We start from the raw sequence: 17,554 nt of genomic DNA on the forward strand, positions 1-17,554 counted from the left end.
AAAAACTTATGTATTATTTTGAACTACTAAAATTCAAAAAATCCCAAATAATTAAAAAACATGCAACTTCTAATTAATGTGTATGATTATTCTTAAGGAAATGAATAGATTAAAACAGAACTCAATGGAAGTTATCACGATAAAGAGTGAAAGTAGATTTGAATTAGATCATAACATTGAAACATAAAATAATCAAAACACACACACACACACCCACACAATATCTTGAAAAAATAATAGCTTCTCAGGACTACGAAACGTTGTCATCTGATGATAACTCGATTTTCGAAAACAATAACTTCCCGAATTGTTTGAAAATCGTTGATTTTCATAGCGGGAAGTTACAAATAAAGTAAAATAAAATAAATGGAACAAAACCCATATAATTTTCGACTGCCTGAATTTCCTGGTGAATAATTTTAAAAGCCAATATATCAATGGCCTAGTTAATTTGAATTTATAAACGATTAACCGGACTGATCTTGATACTCGTGATCTCTCGCTGGTAATCACGCACGACATTGCGGTCGTAGTCTCTCCTTGTGTAGCCCACTGTCAATAGGACAGTCACGTATCGCGAACCGAGTGCACGTCGAAAGGCGGTGCGCCCGACCCGTTATCCCGTCTCTATACAGGTATATCAACCTATATATCTTGTCACGATTCAATGTGTATGAGAAGCTCTTTTTATTATCCCGGCTCCTTTCATTCGTTCTCATTTTTTCCCTCGAATTTTGCCGTGTGATGCACTAATGGGAGCGTGCGACTTAAATTGACGATTGAACGTAATTACCGCCTACACATCTAACGGCTTGGACTTTATAATAAATTTAATACATAACATATATATATATATATTTACAATAAACACACATGCAAACGTGGATGTAGATCTGGCAGTGTGATAGGAAATCTTGGAATAGCGTCGAGTCAGCATAGTTATTTCAGAGAGCCCGTAGGAACAAAGACCGACCTTTCGTGACATGATATCGAGGACAATGAGGCCATGAAAAATTGCCAGCATCGCACAGAAACTCCTCCACACTTTATACTCTACACTTTGCACTCAGCAGTAGTAGCAGCAGCAGCAGCAGCAGCATCTACTTCTCTATCCAATGTTGGATGCTGGTTTCGCGAATGTTGATTCAAAGAGTTGTTGGCTAGCTTTATAGTTAAATCCTATTGGAATTGACGAATTTCTGGGTTGAGAGATTCATTCATCCGAATGACCATTGTACTCTTTGCTTTTCTCTGCAACACACGTCCATACATTCACACACAGAATCCAAGCACGAGGCACTAACACGAGCCAAATCAAATTGTCGAGGCCGCGTAAAAAGATTTTATGACGTTTTCACGTTCCACGGATTTACCGTGTGAATATTGTTTTAATGGCTAATTTAATACCATTTTTTTTTTCTTTTTTTTTTTTTTATTGTTTTCTCTAGTATCTACTCCATCCTATCTTTTGTTTTTAGTTTCATTATTCTCAACCATTTATGTTTTTATGTTTACGATAGACATTCAGACAACTCATAAAATTGATTTTAGTCATCAGCTATTATCTTTAATTTCGTTTCATTTTATTTTGCTTCATTTTATTGTTTTTTCCAAGTCAAAAATACTATATCCGGAATAATGTTGAGGTACAAACAAGGCCAGGATGAAGCGATTGTTGAGTTTGTGGGTGAATAATCAGTGTGAAAGTCTATTGGCGGGGTGCAAGTGTGTGGATGATATAGCCAGAGAGGTGTATAATGTTCTTGAGCAGGAAGAGAAACAATCAGAACATACTTGGAGACACTGCTCGTTGGCGTGGCCTGTATTGCTGGACAAGGAAGTCGCCGAGAAACGACTCTCAATAGCAATATCTATAGCTATACAGATCTACCTCTCTCTGTTGGTTGTTGGGCCGTGGTGATCCTATCGGTTCGTGGCAGCGAATAACGGGTTCGGCAAAAGTTTCGTGATCGTGACAACTCGTTGGTTGGCGTCTCCTACTCGCGCTTACTACCGAGTCCATCACGATTGTCCCAAGTTTAAATTCCATTCGGACGTTTTTTTTCTTTTTTCCACATCTGCGATACTAGTCACTTCTTACTAACACACGCACACACACACACACACACACACACACACACACACACACACACACATACACACACACAGATGTAATAAAATCAATTAAAAAATCATTAAAGAATTTAAACCGCATCAACTTGGTAATAACTCCGGCTGGTAGACTTTCATTTAAAAGTAAGTAATAAGTGAGAAAAAAATCTAAGGAAAGTAGGACTGGACTCAGCTACCAATACTCTAGTATCGAGTGTCTAATGTTAAGAAACAGCTCTTGAGTTACCCATTGGATAGCTAAGAAGCTCGAAACTCTTGAGAAACGAAAGAGCGATGATCTCGGGCGAGTGTAAGGAGACAGAATGGAGCGAGAGGGCAATAGGAAAAGGGAATTTACTTGGAACTGCTAGAATTCTAGTCTCCAGCGGCGTTTCTCTTCAGTTCTTCCCAGTTTCCCCATCCATTTTTCCGAGCACTCCGCCATAGCTGATTGCCGTAATCGAGCTTAAAATTGTTCGCATACGATTCCGTGCCCGTCTAACGAGCCATCCTCGATATCGGAACAGAGACATCAGACCTTTTTCTTTTATTTTATTTTTTTCCCCATAATTTGCTAATCAACGCAAATTGCAGCAATTGTACGGATTATTTTGTTAGCTCCATTCAACACAACTAAATTAACCATGTAAATACTCCCGATTTGAGACGGTTAATTGCTATTAAATTATTATGTTCCGGTTGGTTTGTACCGTTTTCCATTAAATCGGATTCGCCTTATTTCTTTTTATCTATTTAGTTAATTTATATTTTATTTTTTTGTTCTCATTCTTTATCGCAAATCCGGCTTTAAGCCGGTTAATCTAAACGTCAAGCCTAAAGTGTCATGTGTATCTATTTAATAGATTTATATATAAATATGTATGACTCGTATTGGTCGTGGTGAGGTCAGTGCTCAGGTGACGATGCTAACACGACTAACGGGCCAAGGGGGCGCTGGTAACGATCGTGATCGTGACTTTCTGTCACCTTTGTAGCTCATCGTGTGAATCCTGTTACTTTATAAGTGATATATATATACATATATATATACATGTATAAAGAAAGAGAAAAGTATAAATAGCAAATGATAAATATTTTATTAAAGATAATTATTTTTATTAGGTTATTATCTTTAATAATCAACAGCCACGCGACTCACTTCCTTACAAAGCAATCTCACGCGCTCAGCGTCTCCCTCGATCTTGGATTCTTATTATTAAATTAATAATACAAGGATAGCTGTAGTTACAAATGCGGATATGTTCTCTCGCGTTATTAATTACACCCCGGAAGATTCAATTAGTGCGTTTCTCATTACACTCACTTATATACCGGTATCCATTATTCACATAGAAAATTCCCTTGCCAGCAAGTCTAATTCGAATATATATATATATATATATATATTTATGAAGTAGATTAGCCCCGGGCAACAATGCTTCAGTCATTTAAGCTCTGGACAGAGAAATTAATAATCACACTCGAAGGGGCTTAAAAGTGGAATTGATACAGGCAAGATAATGTAATGATAAATTGTTTATTTTGTCTTATAGCCATTGATATTTCTTACCTGGATTGTTGTCAGCATTAGAACTAAATAGTACACAGAGTCCGGTTTCATAATTGACCGCCTGGCAAGAGTCGTTCGCCTGACAGGTTTCCAAGCAATCAGTGAGCATAAGTATACCGGGTATAGATTCTAGCATGTTGGTGGGCGCTGTATAAACGTATCCGGTGACAAGCTCGAAGCCGACCATCTCAGGATCGCATTCGTCCGAGCCTGCCGACGGTCCGGTGTAGTCCGGCCCGGAAGCACCTGAGGGTTCTGAAACAGCCGTTGGTGTCGATGACAATGGACCTGAAGAACTAAATGTGGATGACGCTCCGTCACCCAGTACAAAGTGGCCCCATACTAGGAGTGACACTGTCAAGATTAACGCACTCGAGTGACTCATTGCAAATCAAGTTATCTGCTCTAGCTGCCTTGGAACCTGGATAACAAATAAAACGTAAAAACTTATAACAAGAGATAAAGAATAAATGAGGTGTAAAAAAAATATATAGACTAGGATCTAGCATGTAGCATCTACCATGTTGCTTTTTCTAGGCAACTGTGCTGTATATATTCATGGGCTTGTGTAAATATTTAGTTTGTTCACTTAAAAGAAAAGCATGTACTCCTTTTTACTGCAGCGCTCAAGCATCTGACTGGTACTCGGTTGAGATTAAACGTAACTATTTTTTTTTTAGCTCACATCCACGTCTACGTCTACGTCCCTATCTCATTCTCTAGCTTTGTAGAAGCGCACCCTGGGTGCTGAGTGTACACATCGTTATCTTGACACTCGGAAATGCGGAAAGACGTGGGGCTAGTTAAATATATGCGGGAGCATTCCTCTTTATCTTTCTTGGTGTATACTTGGTTAGTTTATAAACAGTAATAGAGATAGAAGCTGTCTACATTTTTTTAGACTACTGCATTATAATGCAAGCACGCAAGATCATCAAAGTTTTTCCCTTGACCCCGGTACGGGTCGTTTCTTTGAAATCTTATTGAAAATGAAACCAATTACCATCACCATTACTCTGGCCGACGAGGATTGTGTACAAAAGATACTAAAAAATATTTTCTATGTACATAAAAGTACAAATGTTGTTTGCACGCACGAACCTACGGATGAACGAACCAACGGACGTTCTTGCCAATCCAAGGCCTGCATATATATTTTCCCGTTAGTTGATGATGCAAGACTGCCACGCGGCACGAAGGTTCTTGCAAACGTTTCAGAAGAAGAAAAAAAAATCACAAATTCTCAGTCGATTCGATTCAGATTCAAAAAGAATTGTATAGTAAAATAGTTAAAAATTATTACCTTGAAATAAAGTCCTAACTGGTAGCACTGAAAATGTCACACGCGAAAAATAAAAAAAAAAAAAACACACACACGAAAACACTCAACTTGTTGAGCGACTGAGAGTCAAAGCTACGGATCGGCCTGTAAAGGATATGCACCTGGCATGCATTCGCGTGGTTCTTTCTCGAGCGACCGACCGACCGCGTCTGAGGTTTCTGGAGAGGCCGTGAGGCCTAAGGAGGACACAAACGGTACGCACGACTCACGATCGCCAAGAGAAAGAAGAACAAGTACGACACCATTGAAAACGTCGCTTTTTCATCGCTCGCACACATCTTCCCCCCTCCAAGGCCCTATCCCACCTGATTTAAACTCTTTACCAGCTCCCCCAACCTCCTCCACCTCCACCTATACAATCTCACTATTCATTTTTTGCCTTAAACTTGCCCTTCTCCAACTCCGACTCGTTCCCCTCTACTCTGACATTGCTCCCAGTACTTCCAGCTCAGCTCAGGTTAATATTCCATAACGCTCCTGCTATGCACATCTTTTAAAAACCAAGTTCCTTATTCGTGTGCTATGGGCAGTATCCTCCTGCTCGGCCTCATCAGGATCACTTTTCCTTCTCGAGAACTAAACGCTTGTCATTAATCGAAATAGGAACGGGCTATAGGTTTTTTATAATTTTTTTTGTAACACCAGTACCGCATACTTTTTAAATTAATTACCGGTCTTTTTTGTGAACCTTACCCAATTAAAAACAACCGTTTGTCCGACGAAATGGATTAAAATTATTACTAAAGACCCAACATATAAACATACGAATTAAAAATGAAACAAAAAAAACAAAAAAAAAAACTACTATAACTAGAGTTTTTAACGGTAAGAATAATTTCGATCGTGTAGTTATAGATTACGTAGACCAGACTGAATTAAAAAAGACCTAGATGATGATGATGATGATGATGATAATGATGATGATGATGATAATGATAATGATGTTGGTGTATATGTACATGAAGGTGAAGGGGGAGAGGATCTCGTGCAAGAATCTTTGCCGGAAAGGTACGCGGAGAATGACAGTCCGTCATTACGCAGGCGTGCAAGTTATTGCTGCTAGAAACCCCTTCTTCAGGTACATGGTACGCATACAGAGCTCGCGGATTCAAGGTAAAGGTAAAGTTAAAGGAGTGGATGATCCGACGCGGATAAATAATAATTACGGGCCTGCATACCTCTGTCGAGCATGTCCTGCGTAGCGAAACGTTCAGAGCTAGATGTTGTCCCCAGTCCCGAGTCTTAAGGCCCCGGTCTCTCGGTTGTCGCAGTGTTTATTAAGAATGCGTTCTGACCGGATAAAAGTAAGAGCAAGACTGTCCTGCGGATGGAGGCTGTTGTATGGCCAGCATATCAACCAACGGGTATCTTTAATGTTGATGCATAAAAAGTGACGGATGAACAACTCGAGAAGCTATTCGGTTGCACATTTTAGATGAGACGGAGCGTGTCGCGGATCTTGTTCAGCCGGATCAGCTTTTCTTGATCATATTAATATTATTATCATTGCGATTATTATTATTATTATTATCATTATTTTTTGTTATTATTATTATTGTATATTTATGTGTGACATTAAAAATAATCTTGCATGTTTAGTAGTGCCCATATCTAGGCCGTTGAATGTTTAAGAAACTGCAATTATTTAACTCATCTGGCTATCGTCTGAAGTTATTCGACATTCCGCACGAGCAGAGTAGACTAGAGTAGAGTAGAAACGTTTAATACCTTGATAAGAAAACTACACTGGGACGAGGGTTATCGCGTATGATAAAAATTGTAGCAACTTATTTGCGTGTGAACAACGTGGCCTTACATTACGGAAGAATTCTTTTTCGTATCTAGCAAAATATAGCTGAGATAGGGATTTTTTTTAGATGAGATTGTGGGGATTAATACTGGCGTTAATGCTTAGTTGTTTGTCACCTGTGATTTTAATCATTTTCTCACGCATTTAACGCTTTTTTATACCTATTTCACCAAGTAATTATTGATATTTTTATATGTGGGTCTTGGAAATTTAAATCGAGATTTATGCGATTGAAAAATTGATTTCTGCTCGAGCTGATATCTATAACTGTTCATATCGGGATGAAAAAAAAAAAAAAAAAAACAATAAATGAATGATTTAAAACTAAATATGCCTACTTTCTAAATCATTTATCTTGAAAGAGCTGAAAAAAAATTTTTTTTTGATGTTTTTGAAAATATTAATAGGTAATAAAAATTTTTTTTATTACGGAAGATATTTGAAAAAAATTTAGTTTTTTTTTATATTATGTGAAAGTAGGTATTTATAGGTCCAATTATCTTTTTTTTTTTTTTAGAATTTTTCTATGATTGCATTTATATCCAATGACGAAGCAAAAAAAAAGTAACTTAAATTCTTCGTAACTCGGTAACTAAAAATCGCCGAGAGTTTGTTAACCTCTACTCGTGTTAACCAAATGTCTGATCTTTCAAGGCCGTCGACTAATTTGAGCGACAGTTTATTTTTGTTAAAAATTTACAGGCCAATATTAATCAGTTGAAATTAATAAAAGTTTTATTTTTTTATTTATACAAAAATTCTAACTCACGCTAGAGCAATCTCTATAAAAATATTTGATAAAATTATTAAAAGGAAGCGTTAATAGTAGCATAAAAATATTAAGTCACTCTTGAAATGTAAACATCAGTAAATACCTGCTCTAACAAAGGCCCAAATTTTCAGGTAGTACAATCCATTTCACGCCCATTCAAAGACCCTATTATATTTACTTTCAAAACTACAACAAGTACCTGTTTACCACAACAGTAATCTAAAGCAAACATTTCCCTTAGATTAATGACGTCTAAATAAAAAAATTTTGTTTTTATTTAAAATTAATAACTCAATGCCTCAGATAAAATTATATAGCTCTGCACAAATTGACATCCATAAAAAATGACTGAAATTTTACTGAAGGATTAAAAATGATGATCCACATGCTTAAAAGTGGTCGCACGTGTGAAAAGATCGCGTGATGGTGACTAGTCACCGGCGTTACCTTGTGTAGGACTAGACAACCTTGGCGTTGGCACTTAGTACCAGGTGCCCAGTTTTGCGTTTGCGTCACCACGATTCACGTTACCACCATAACGGTTAATACATTTTCTCATTCTCGGTCTCAACCTCAACTCAAGAACTCAATGGCTTAGCAATAACCCTATCAGCAACACTAAATCCTGGTTCATGATGCAGTCAGTTAACCAACCAAGACCATGAACACTAAATGCCATCTCTGTCTCAACATCGAACCAAGAATTTAAAGACTGAAAACGTAGCTCACGTGAATTTACGACCGACCGACATCTTAGATCCCATAGAGACTGAGGGCGCTTTGACTAGTTGACCTCGTGTCTTTTTATCGCTAATTGAACGAATCCGCGTATTTGCCGTTAATAAACTCTGATGAGCCTCTCACAAGCCCTCACAACACTGCACTCTGTACTCTGGTCATATACAATTCTTAGTTCCTTAGATATATCGAGGGACATAGACTAAACGTGTACATATTTATCGAAAACCTCCTTCTACTTAATATCCCTGCTTTTGCTTCCACTGCTAATACTCTGCTTCTACTTTGCTTCTACTCTAACTCCATCTTCACGAACGTGAACCAACATCATGGTCTAGGTTTCCTATACTCTATACACGCTGGTTGTCGTGTTCACGCGGTAATCTCCATAATTAATTTCACTTCGACGATAAATGTTTGTTTATGGTGATATCGCTCCGCTTCCCAGCTCTGGTTTATAGTACATTACGGTATTTCGTGCCACGCGACTCAATAAGCAGCTTAAACAAAATTATCCTGCTCGCTGGGCTTTTTTTTTATTTTAAAACTAAATTTATGCTCAAGGATGGAAACATTGTTGGGAGAAATTCTGATGGAATTGCTGAATTGTAGGGCAATGGTGATAAATCCTTATGAAAATTGGGTAACTGGTGACTGGTAGGTAACTGGTTGTTGGATGGGAAAATAATCTTTTGTTTGATCGGATCGAATCGAATTTATGTCCAGTAGTATTTTCGCACGATGACCACGTATAATGCTTCTGGGTAGATGTACTTATCGCGTAATATAACGGTCACAGCTCTTTAGGTTTGGTATTCGTTTTCTCGGTCAAGCGAATGCGAACTACTGCAAAGTCGCGAGTTATGTGCTTACGATAGTGTAATGTATAATGTTGAGGATTCGAGGACTACTGAGGGGTCTGATAGTGCGTATACGCAAGGAGAAAGAAACAGCTATTGAGTCGATATTGAGGCGAATAACCAACACCGGTCATGTTAAATTATCACGTGCGACCTCAAATGAGCATTTGAGGTCACGTTCTGTCACGCGTCGAGATACAATTTATGACTCATTGTAAGTGTCGAACAGAAGAGGGAGCAGGAAGAAATTTTTGGTTATGTTTTTTTTTTTCATTGCAACGGAATTTCTTTTTTGTAACTTAAATTATAGGTCAGATAATTGGAAACCAGGATAAAATGTGTGGGAATTATTTTTTAAAAAATTTAATCCTTTACAAAAAAAAGGTATCAATTAATTTTTCGGTAAAGTCAGTATTTTAATAGGAATTTTTATTGAAGGTAATAATTATTTAAATAAAAATGATTTTTCAGGAAATTCAATAAAACTCTATTTTATAAAAATTTAATGATTAAATTAAATATTTTACCAATTGCACCAGTTCATCATATCATTAAAACCAGCCCAATATCAAATATATAAGCACAATGATGACAAAGAGAATTCACAAAGTAAAATACAAGTTAGTGAATGGCTTTCAGTTATAGTTTATATTTGGCAGTTGGACCGTGGAATGCTTGTCGATTGATAAGCAAATCAAAGCGTTTTCACCATTGGCAAGCTGATATTGCGCCCAATAATACAACCCCAGTAACAGCAGGACGAATTCTGGAATTCCAACAATTCGAATTATTGGAAACAAAGCACCCTCTCCACCACATCCACACGATATACCTACTATTCATCTTCCCTCACTCTCACCCACACCCTCACCCTCGTCCTCATCCTCACCCACTCTCATCTTCAGCTTGACTCTCCACGTATAACAACATATAAGCTGTAATTATTTGATGCCCATCGTCACTGGTTCATCATCACGATGTCACCCGCTAGAATGGTAACACGAGCGTCCAAGTGAGCCAGCTCACCATCACCAATATAAACGAGCCCAATACATGTGGATATAGTTAAGAGGGGCAAGCTTTCACGTTCCACATCGATCGGACTCGAGGCGCATCCATAGTAATATAGTATCCCTTTAGCACAAGCTGCGCGAGCTTACAACTCTGCACGACACTGGGAAAATACCATCACGTATAACTTGTAGCTCCCACTGTAGCTTTAACTCTATACCTGTAGTTATACTCTTCCTCAGGATTTCTCTTTAATCAGCAGCTTTGAATCATTCAACTGCTTGCAGAATCACTGAACACGTTAAAATAAAAAGTACAAGAACAAGCTGAAGCTAAAGCTAAATAAGTAAATAGCAGTCAGGTATTTACAGTTGTTATCATATAAAATAATATTTACTCGCCGAGACAGCAACTCCTAACCGTGTCTAATTACTTTTACGACGCTTCAATTGCCATTGCCTATTACATTTGAATTTTTCTATTCTCTGTTTCCCATTACCTGCAACGCTCCAAGTAAAATTAACCAACGAACCAACCAACCAGCCAGCCAACCAGCAATATATATTTGTATGTATTAAGTCACTGTCGTAAAGTGATGGATTCATAAACTCACCCAAGTAATGTAGTAATTAAAGTTTCGCTGTTATGGGGGCGCCAGGTTCTTCGTCCGCAGTATCAACGCAAGATTGATAGTAAGCCTGGGTTGCTGGTGTGTTGCCTATTTTGCCATACTCTATTTTACTTGTAACATTAAAGTAACCCGAGTTCTCCGATCTATTGCCTGTACCAGCACCTCGACTCTGCCTCTGAGAGAGAGAGTGTGTGCATCTCTGTCTGTGTGTGTATGTGTGTGTGTGTGTGTTTTATCTCGCCAAGCAACATCACCACACTATTTTTTTTTTATTTAATGCACACACATAAAACACGACAACAATTGTGTTGTGTTACTGAATCTTATCAAGGAGCGGAACAAAAGCCCCGTGGTAAAGCTCTTATATTCGTGAGACCCAAAGTCAAGTTCGATCACGATTAAAGATCTTGTCAAAGATCCACGCCTATCTCTAGGCTTGTATCTATCCCGTATTTTTATTTGTTTATTTATCTATCTATGGATTTTATTTTCCTTTATGGATACAGATAAACATTTTAACCAGAGAGCAATAAGAAAAACAAAACGCCTGTTGGAGTTTATAAAAGAGTTAATCGTACAACAGCGAGCAGGTTGCCAGAATAACGGAATTTAATTCTAAAGCGACGGGAGAGACGAATGGGTGAGCTAAAAGATAGAATAGAGAGTGGCAAGTGAGTCTATGTGGATGTGCGGGGGAGAATTCTCTGGCTGAATTGCTGTGTGTTGGTGAGTGAATTTATCCTGCAAGGTCGTGAGACATACACGAGATATAGCTGAGGTATAAAAGAACGGGCGATGGCTCTTTCAAGTCGTGTGACCCGCTACTCGCACCTGCACAATGCTCACTCGGAGTCTACACTCAGTGATTGTCATTACCGTTTACTTCCGTACGTAGCTCGCTAGCGATAGTCGTCCTGAGAGCGCTTAAAATGGCTCTTTTCGCTCTTCTACTCCCACATTGATAAAAAAAAAAAATAAAAGAATAGAAAAAAAAACCTCTAGTGTCTATAAAAGGCACTGACGGATAAAATTTGCCAAAGTGGATTTGACCAATTCGGTACCGGTCGTTATCCCAGCGCATCGAGCACCAACAAAGCCACCGGATATGACGAGAAATGAGTTAGGCTCCGGGAAAGTTGACCACTAAGAGGACGCTGAAATGAGCAACAAAGATCTCGCACCGCGGAATGTCATTGTTTACCCAGCATCCAACAACCAACAACCCGCGCCCAAAGTCTCTGTTTGTTTCTTTCTCAGTCTGCCAAATGCTAACCGCAGTCCGGCTTCCAGGGCATACTGGCTATAGTCAACGGTACATGATTCTCATTACAACAATGACATTGCCAGCCTACAAGAGAGAGAAAGAACGAGGATTGTTATTGTCCCTCGACCAATTGAACCGCCTCCGTGGTCATTAACGTGAATGTCACTGGGCGCCAAACGAAACATGCTCACTGACCAAAACGAAGTGCGCTACAGGTCGTTAACACGGTCCCTATATTTTCATTCTTTGTTGAAGTTTAAAGTTTTTTTCTGGTTGGTTAAAACCTTTTCGCGGTCATTGTCATCGCACATAACTCGTATCTAATTATTACTGTAATTATTAAACAATTACGAGCATCAGTGCATGTTTAATGTTTAATAATAAAAATCAAAACTAACGTGCCTGATGTAATGAATATCTAATTAATAGACTATTCGCCGTTAGTAGCTAGCCATTCGGATGCAGAGGCTTACTCTTCTTGAACTAGCAGTAGTAACAACAACAACAGCACACACTGAGAGACGAATGGCTCCCAGTGGTGTGCACTCGTATAATATCGCGTGCAGTTAAAGTCCTGGTGAGTTTTATGTCGAGTTGATGCACGTTTTATATTGTAACGAGTAATTTACTGCATCCCAAGATGTCTGTTCCAAGTTCTCCGATCGAACGACGTAACACAGGGGGTACACACTCTCGTATTATTCCTTTATATAAAACAAGTCTTGCGGCGCTGTAGAAATAATATCAAGACTGTGTAGTGTGATAGTGATACAAGGTCTCACAAGCCGCCCAACAGGATTTAATGTCGACATTACAGAGATGCTCTAACTCAACGCATTCATGTTTCTCTTATTATTTTTTAACCTCCAGCAACCCACACCCCTCGCCAAGTAATATCCCTAGAACTAGTGTCTCCTTCCCGAGTAACCTTTATCTCACCAAGTTTAATCCTGGGTAATTCGTCACGCTCGATTTGCCTGACATATCCATGCTATGTACCAGCATACTGGAATACTGAATACAGAATCCAGACTCTAGAGCTAAGACTCCATGGCTTCTTACTCTTGGTCTACGAAAGTTGTTCATATAATTATCGTGGGACGTCACACATTCAGCGACACTAGAACTCTGGAGAGTCTGATGATGATTACGGCGACTCCAGCAACTTTAGCGACACACTGACTATTCTCACATCCAGTATATCATCATTATAGTTAATAGGATCCAACGGTGATGTTGATTTATTTGACTTTTGTTTTATTATTAACAGTATGCATTAATGTTACCACAAACAGTATATTTACTTTTTTTTTATCCACTTCGCTCATTTGTTATTTTATAGTTTGTTTTATTTAGCCATTTAGCCACCGCTGTAACGGGCAGCATATTGTTCGGGGTTCCGGCCCGAAAAACACAAAATTTCATGACATTTAAATGAGCTCGTTGTTATAAGTGATATGCTGTGTATATTTGCTTGTACAGATGAAAACTGTCGCTCGAAATGTATCTACGAACAAATGAATGGACCGTATATTTTATGGAGGTGTATCTCGTAAAGTCGATGCTTCAAACACAAAACGAGGGGTATGATAGGTGGTAAACGGGACGGAAAGCGGTTTGCATAGCTCTATATACCCTGATGTTACGAATTAGCGAGGCGGACCGATAGTGGCTATGGGAAACGGGCTCGTGTTGAAGGCAGGTTTATTAGCATTGTTAATGTATTTCGTGTGCTACTGTCCCATGCCGGACGGCTTTCAAAAACTACTCCCTTTTTGTACACACACATATATATATATATATACTTGTTTATATATATACCGAAAGTATTCGCGCGTTCTTTTGGCTCATGTCCCGGCATTTATACAATCGATACATTGTCCAAATGAAATGGACAAAAAAAAAAACAAACCCACTGGCGGAAGTGGAAAGTAAAAAGTTGAATGCATTCACCTCTTGAATAACATTCCAATGCTATTGCAATATTGGAAAATTATTGAAGCGTCTCTTGAAGTGCGTAATTTATTTGTTTTTTATCTTGAGCAGTTTTCTCAGTTTTTTATTCAGATTTTTTTTTTTTTATACCCATCTTTTATCGGAAGCAATTCTTCCTGCATCCACTCAATTTTATTCGATAAAAGGACCAAGAATTTAACCCTCGAGCCGCCTAGCTAAGGGAAGAGCTAACTCTGACGGCTTTTATAAACAAGCACTTGAACCAACTTTTCCTCCTATTCTCCCTTTAAGAACTCCCTGAGTTGCCCTGCTATGGTATGCTCGGCCCGGCCAGCCTTTCTCCTTCTCGTTCTCTGTCTGCAGTCTCCCCCCGCAGGACAACTCAAAGCACAGAAGCATCAGTAAAAAAAAGTGTAAGAGCGTTAAAAAAAAAGGCTGTTCGAGAGTTGTCTACGAAGCAGAAGGTGGGTGATTTAAATATCCACGGAAACGTTGCTGGAACAAGATTAGCGATGCCGGATTTTAAAACGGGCTACAAGTTAGAGGCAAATAAATAGTCTCGTTTATAAAGAAAGGCGAGCGGGACACTGTTAATCAGATTAATCAGATAGAGCTTAGTGAGAGAGCTTTATCCATCTGAACGCAGCCTCAAGTTTCTAGTTAAATTATATTAAAGTGTATGGATGCTCTACGTTTAATAAAATTTATGCCAATTCCGTGATTCATATCCACGAGTCGATATCCAGGATTAGTGGCCACGCCTCGATCTCTCTGGGATACCGGAAGGAATAAAGGATCCCATGTTACCTCTCCTGCTGATGCTGCTGCTGTTGCTGCTGATTCTGACTCTGATTCTGAGTTGAATATCAGAGCAAGGTGACGTTGCACTCAGCATCCTGTCTAACAATCAACTGCTCCAGCCCATCGCTCATTCTAATTATTATTTTCTCATCCCAACTACCGCTTCCACTTGAGATAGATGCTTTAACATCATACACACATCTTGCCCAAGGTTACATGCTAACTGCATTTGATGTGCCGTACTGTAATTCACATTGATTTCTTCCAGTCCAGCTCCCTACCTCACCTCACACTGATGAGTCTTGATTTTATAGTCTCACGATTGTCAGTTTGAGTAATTTGTCCAACGAAGAATCATCATCATCCCTGGTTTTTTTATCGGTGGTTATTATCAATAAAGGAATAAATAAAGCTGTATATAAACTTGTCGCCGCGGGATCAAAACATCTTATACTATACTAGGCAGCTTAGTTAGTTGCCTAGATGTCTAATGTCTTGATGAGCATGACCATAACCCAAGACTGATACCACTTCCATGAGCTAGTCAGCCATCAGTTATAACAATATTATTGATGGCTCTAGTGTTCCGGCATCTACCGGTTTATGGGACCAGTTAACCATTATAATAAGGAAGCTCACTATCCAGCCACTACCTGATACCTCTTGTGATTTATTTCATTTTATTTTTGATATTTAGAATGCAGAAATTAGATCCGTTGATGAACAAAAGACAAGAACAAAATAGTATTTGGTTTATTCAGAGTGTAGTAAAAGCGAGGATTTAAAAATTATGTTTGAGAATAATGATGATGATGATTTAAAGTGTCCGCGCGGACTGGCCTTTTATACAGTTTTCCGGGTCTTGTTAATTCAGCTTGGAATTAAAACGGTTGGATTTAAATGGGAGGCTAAATTAAGAGAGACGGTTCTCGTTTTCTCTGAGTTATACTTATCATGAGTCTTGCTTATTATTTTTTATTATACTTGAGCCGTCCACTGCTTTAAATACCGAGTATAATGATAATGATAATAATAGGTATAGTAGGAATAAGAATAAGAAAGGTATTCATAATAATGATAATGATAATGGGTATAAATATAAATGAATAAGAGCTGCAAAGAGAATAAAACTAATAATAAGATATTTAAGATCTACGGTGTTGGTCGTATGCAATTTGTTGATGGCGATTAAGCTTTAGTTTCTTAGTTACTTCGGATCGTCGATCACCCAAACCCCCGCGTTGAGTGGAGAATAAAAGAGTTAAATGTACGAAGGAAGAGGGAAGAAGAGGAGAATAGTCATATTGCATTGGCTATGTAGAGGTATGGGAACACACAATTTGTTATCACGCTTCAGGGTTAAACGTTTTTCCCAGAGCCGTTTCCAAAGGACCAAGGACGTTTCCACTGGTTGGGTGCATTAGCTTGTAGTTATCCAAAAGTTGTGCCCTCTATTGATGGCATCCTAGTACTACCGAGTAGTTGATGGCGCTGTACAACGACGCTTCTATGTATGGTGTCTTTACGAGCGTATAACGATCGGTCAAACTCATCGTGCCACTCGAGATTGCTCATCTGGAATAGTTGTGAGCTGTAAATCCTTCATTAAATCACCTCGTACTATTACCTGGTGTTAATTATTACTACCTTGTAGGACGATAGTATATTTTATTGGGCGTAACTTCGGTTAGAATTGTTGTATCAAATTGCAAAAAAATTTTTTATTGAGTTTGAATACGTCTAGTTTCAAACACGCCACCAAATTTTCGTGCGGATTTTTTTTTTTTATAATTTCAGGTCAAAGTGTAACTAAAAATAAAAAAAAAACAGATTTTTTTATGGACTAAACTTTTAAACGAAAAATCAGAGATCAATTCACAATTTCGTATTTGAAATTTTTGACCAACTCTAGAGGTCAGCAAAGTATTTGTAATTTTTAGTTTTTGAGTTATAGAAGTGTTTAGATCAGACCGTCAAGTTTACTTCGGCATTCGATAACTCGTAAACAAGTTATTGTAATAAAAATAAAAATTGAGGCTCAAATTCAGACATTCAAGTCAGATCAACAAAAATAACGTAAAGAAACTGTGTCCTACTTATCGAGGTTTTAAATGAATTTAAGCTTATCTTCAAAGTCCCGTAATTGAGTTTTCGAAAAAAAAATATTGATGTGAGGTCAGAAGATCGTTATGTTGGTCAATCTATGTTGGAATAATTGTTTATTAATATTATGATAATTGAAAAAATAATAACTAGTATAAATGAATCAGACTTAGCATTAAGCAAATAAATTTTGCCGCACCCAGATATCCCGTATGTTCTAATGCCGTAGGTTAGACTACCGAGAAATGCGGTGAAATAGAGGGCAAAGGTCGCACAGTAGTGAAACTACTGTAGAGTAAACGTTAATTGAATTTACTGATTCACTCTCTAATCTACCGTAACCATATATTCACGGTGTAATTACTAAATACACCAGAGTACCCCCACCATCGTCCCGCCTGGCTTACCAATATGTTTATCAGTTATCCCGAACCCTTTCATTATCCTTAATTAATTAATTTAATAATATTATTACCGATAACAATAATATTAATACTGATATTATTAATAAAAAAAATAATAATAATAATAATAACAATAGAGGAATTATTGGAATATCAAAATTTACGAGTGCATTTGTTTGG

At 38.1% G+C, this 17,554-nt stretch overlaps 2 protein-coding genes across 8 annotated transcripts in view; one reads left to right on the top strand and one right to left on the bottom strand.

The window, feature by feature from the left end:
- Positions 1 to 17,554, top strand: part of LOC103570427 (autophagy-related protein 16-1) — a 182,768-nt gene that overhangs the window by 47,016 nt on the left and 118,198 nt on the right. The window lies entirely within an intron of this gene.
- LOC103570426 (uncharacterized) overlaps positions 1 to 17,554 on the bottom strand; it is a 123,705-nt gene that overhangs the window by 37,851 nt on the left and 68,300 nt on the right. The window contains exons 1-2 of one of the 2 annotated variants that reach the window (XM_008548158.3): positions 4,986 to 5,232; positions 3,683 to 4,103 (exon numbers count right to left, since the gene is read on the bottom strand). In XM_008548158.3, coding sequence (XP_008546380.1) covers positions 3,683 to 4,067 — 385 coding nt within the window. In that variant the 5' untranslated portion in view covers positions 4,068 to 4,103; positions 4,986 to 5,232. Of the gene's footprint in view, positions 1 to 3,682; positions 4,104 to 4,985; positions 5,233 to 17,554 lie in introns of those variants that run through there. The other variant, XM_008548159.2, reaches the window with a different exon arrangement.

Source organism: Microplitis demolitor, chromosome 4 (genome assembly GCF_026212275.2).
Source record: "Microplitis demolitor isolate Queensland-Clemson2020A chromosome 4, iyMicDemo2.1a, whole genome shotgun sequence".
NCBI classification, from domain to species: domain Eukaryota; kingdom Metazoa; phylum Arthropoda; class Insecta; order Hymenoptera; family Braconidae; genus Microplitis; species Microplitis demolitor.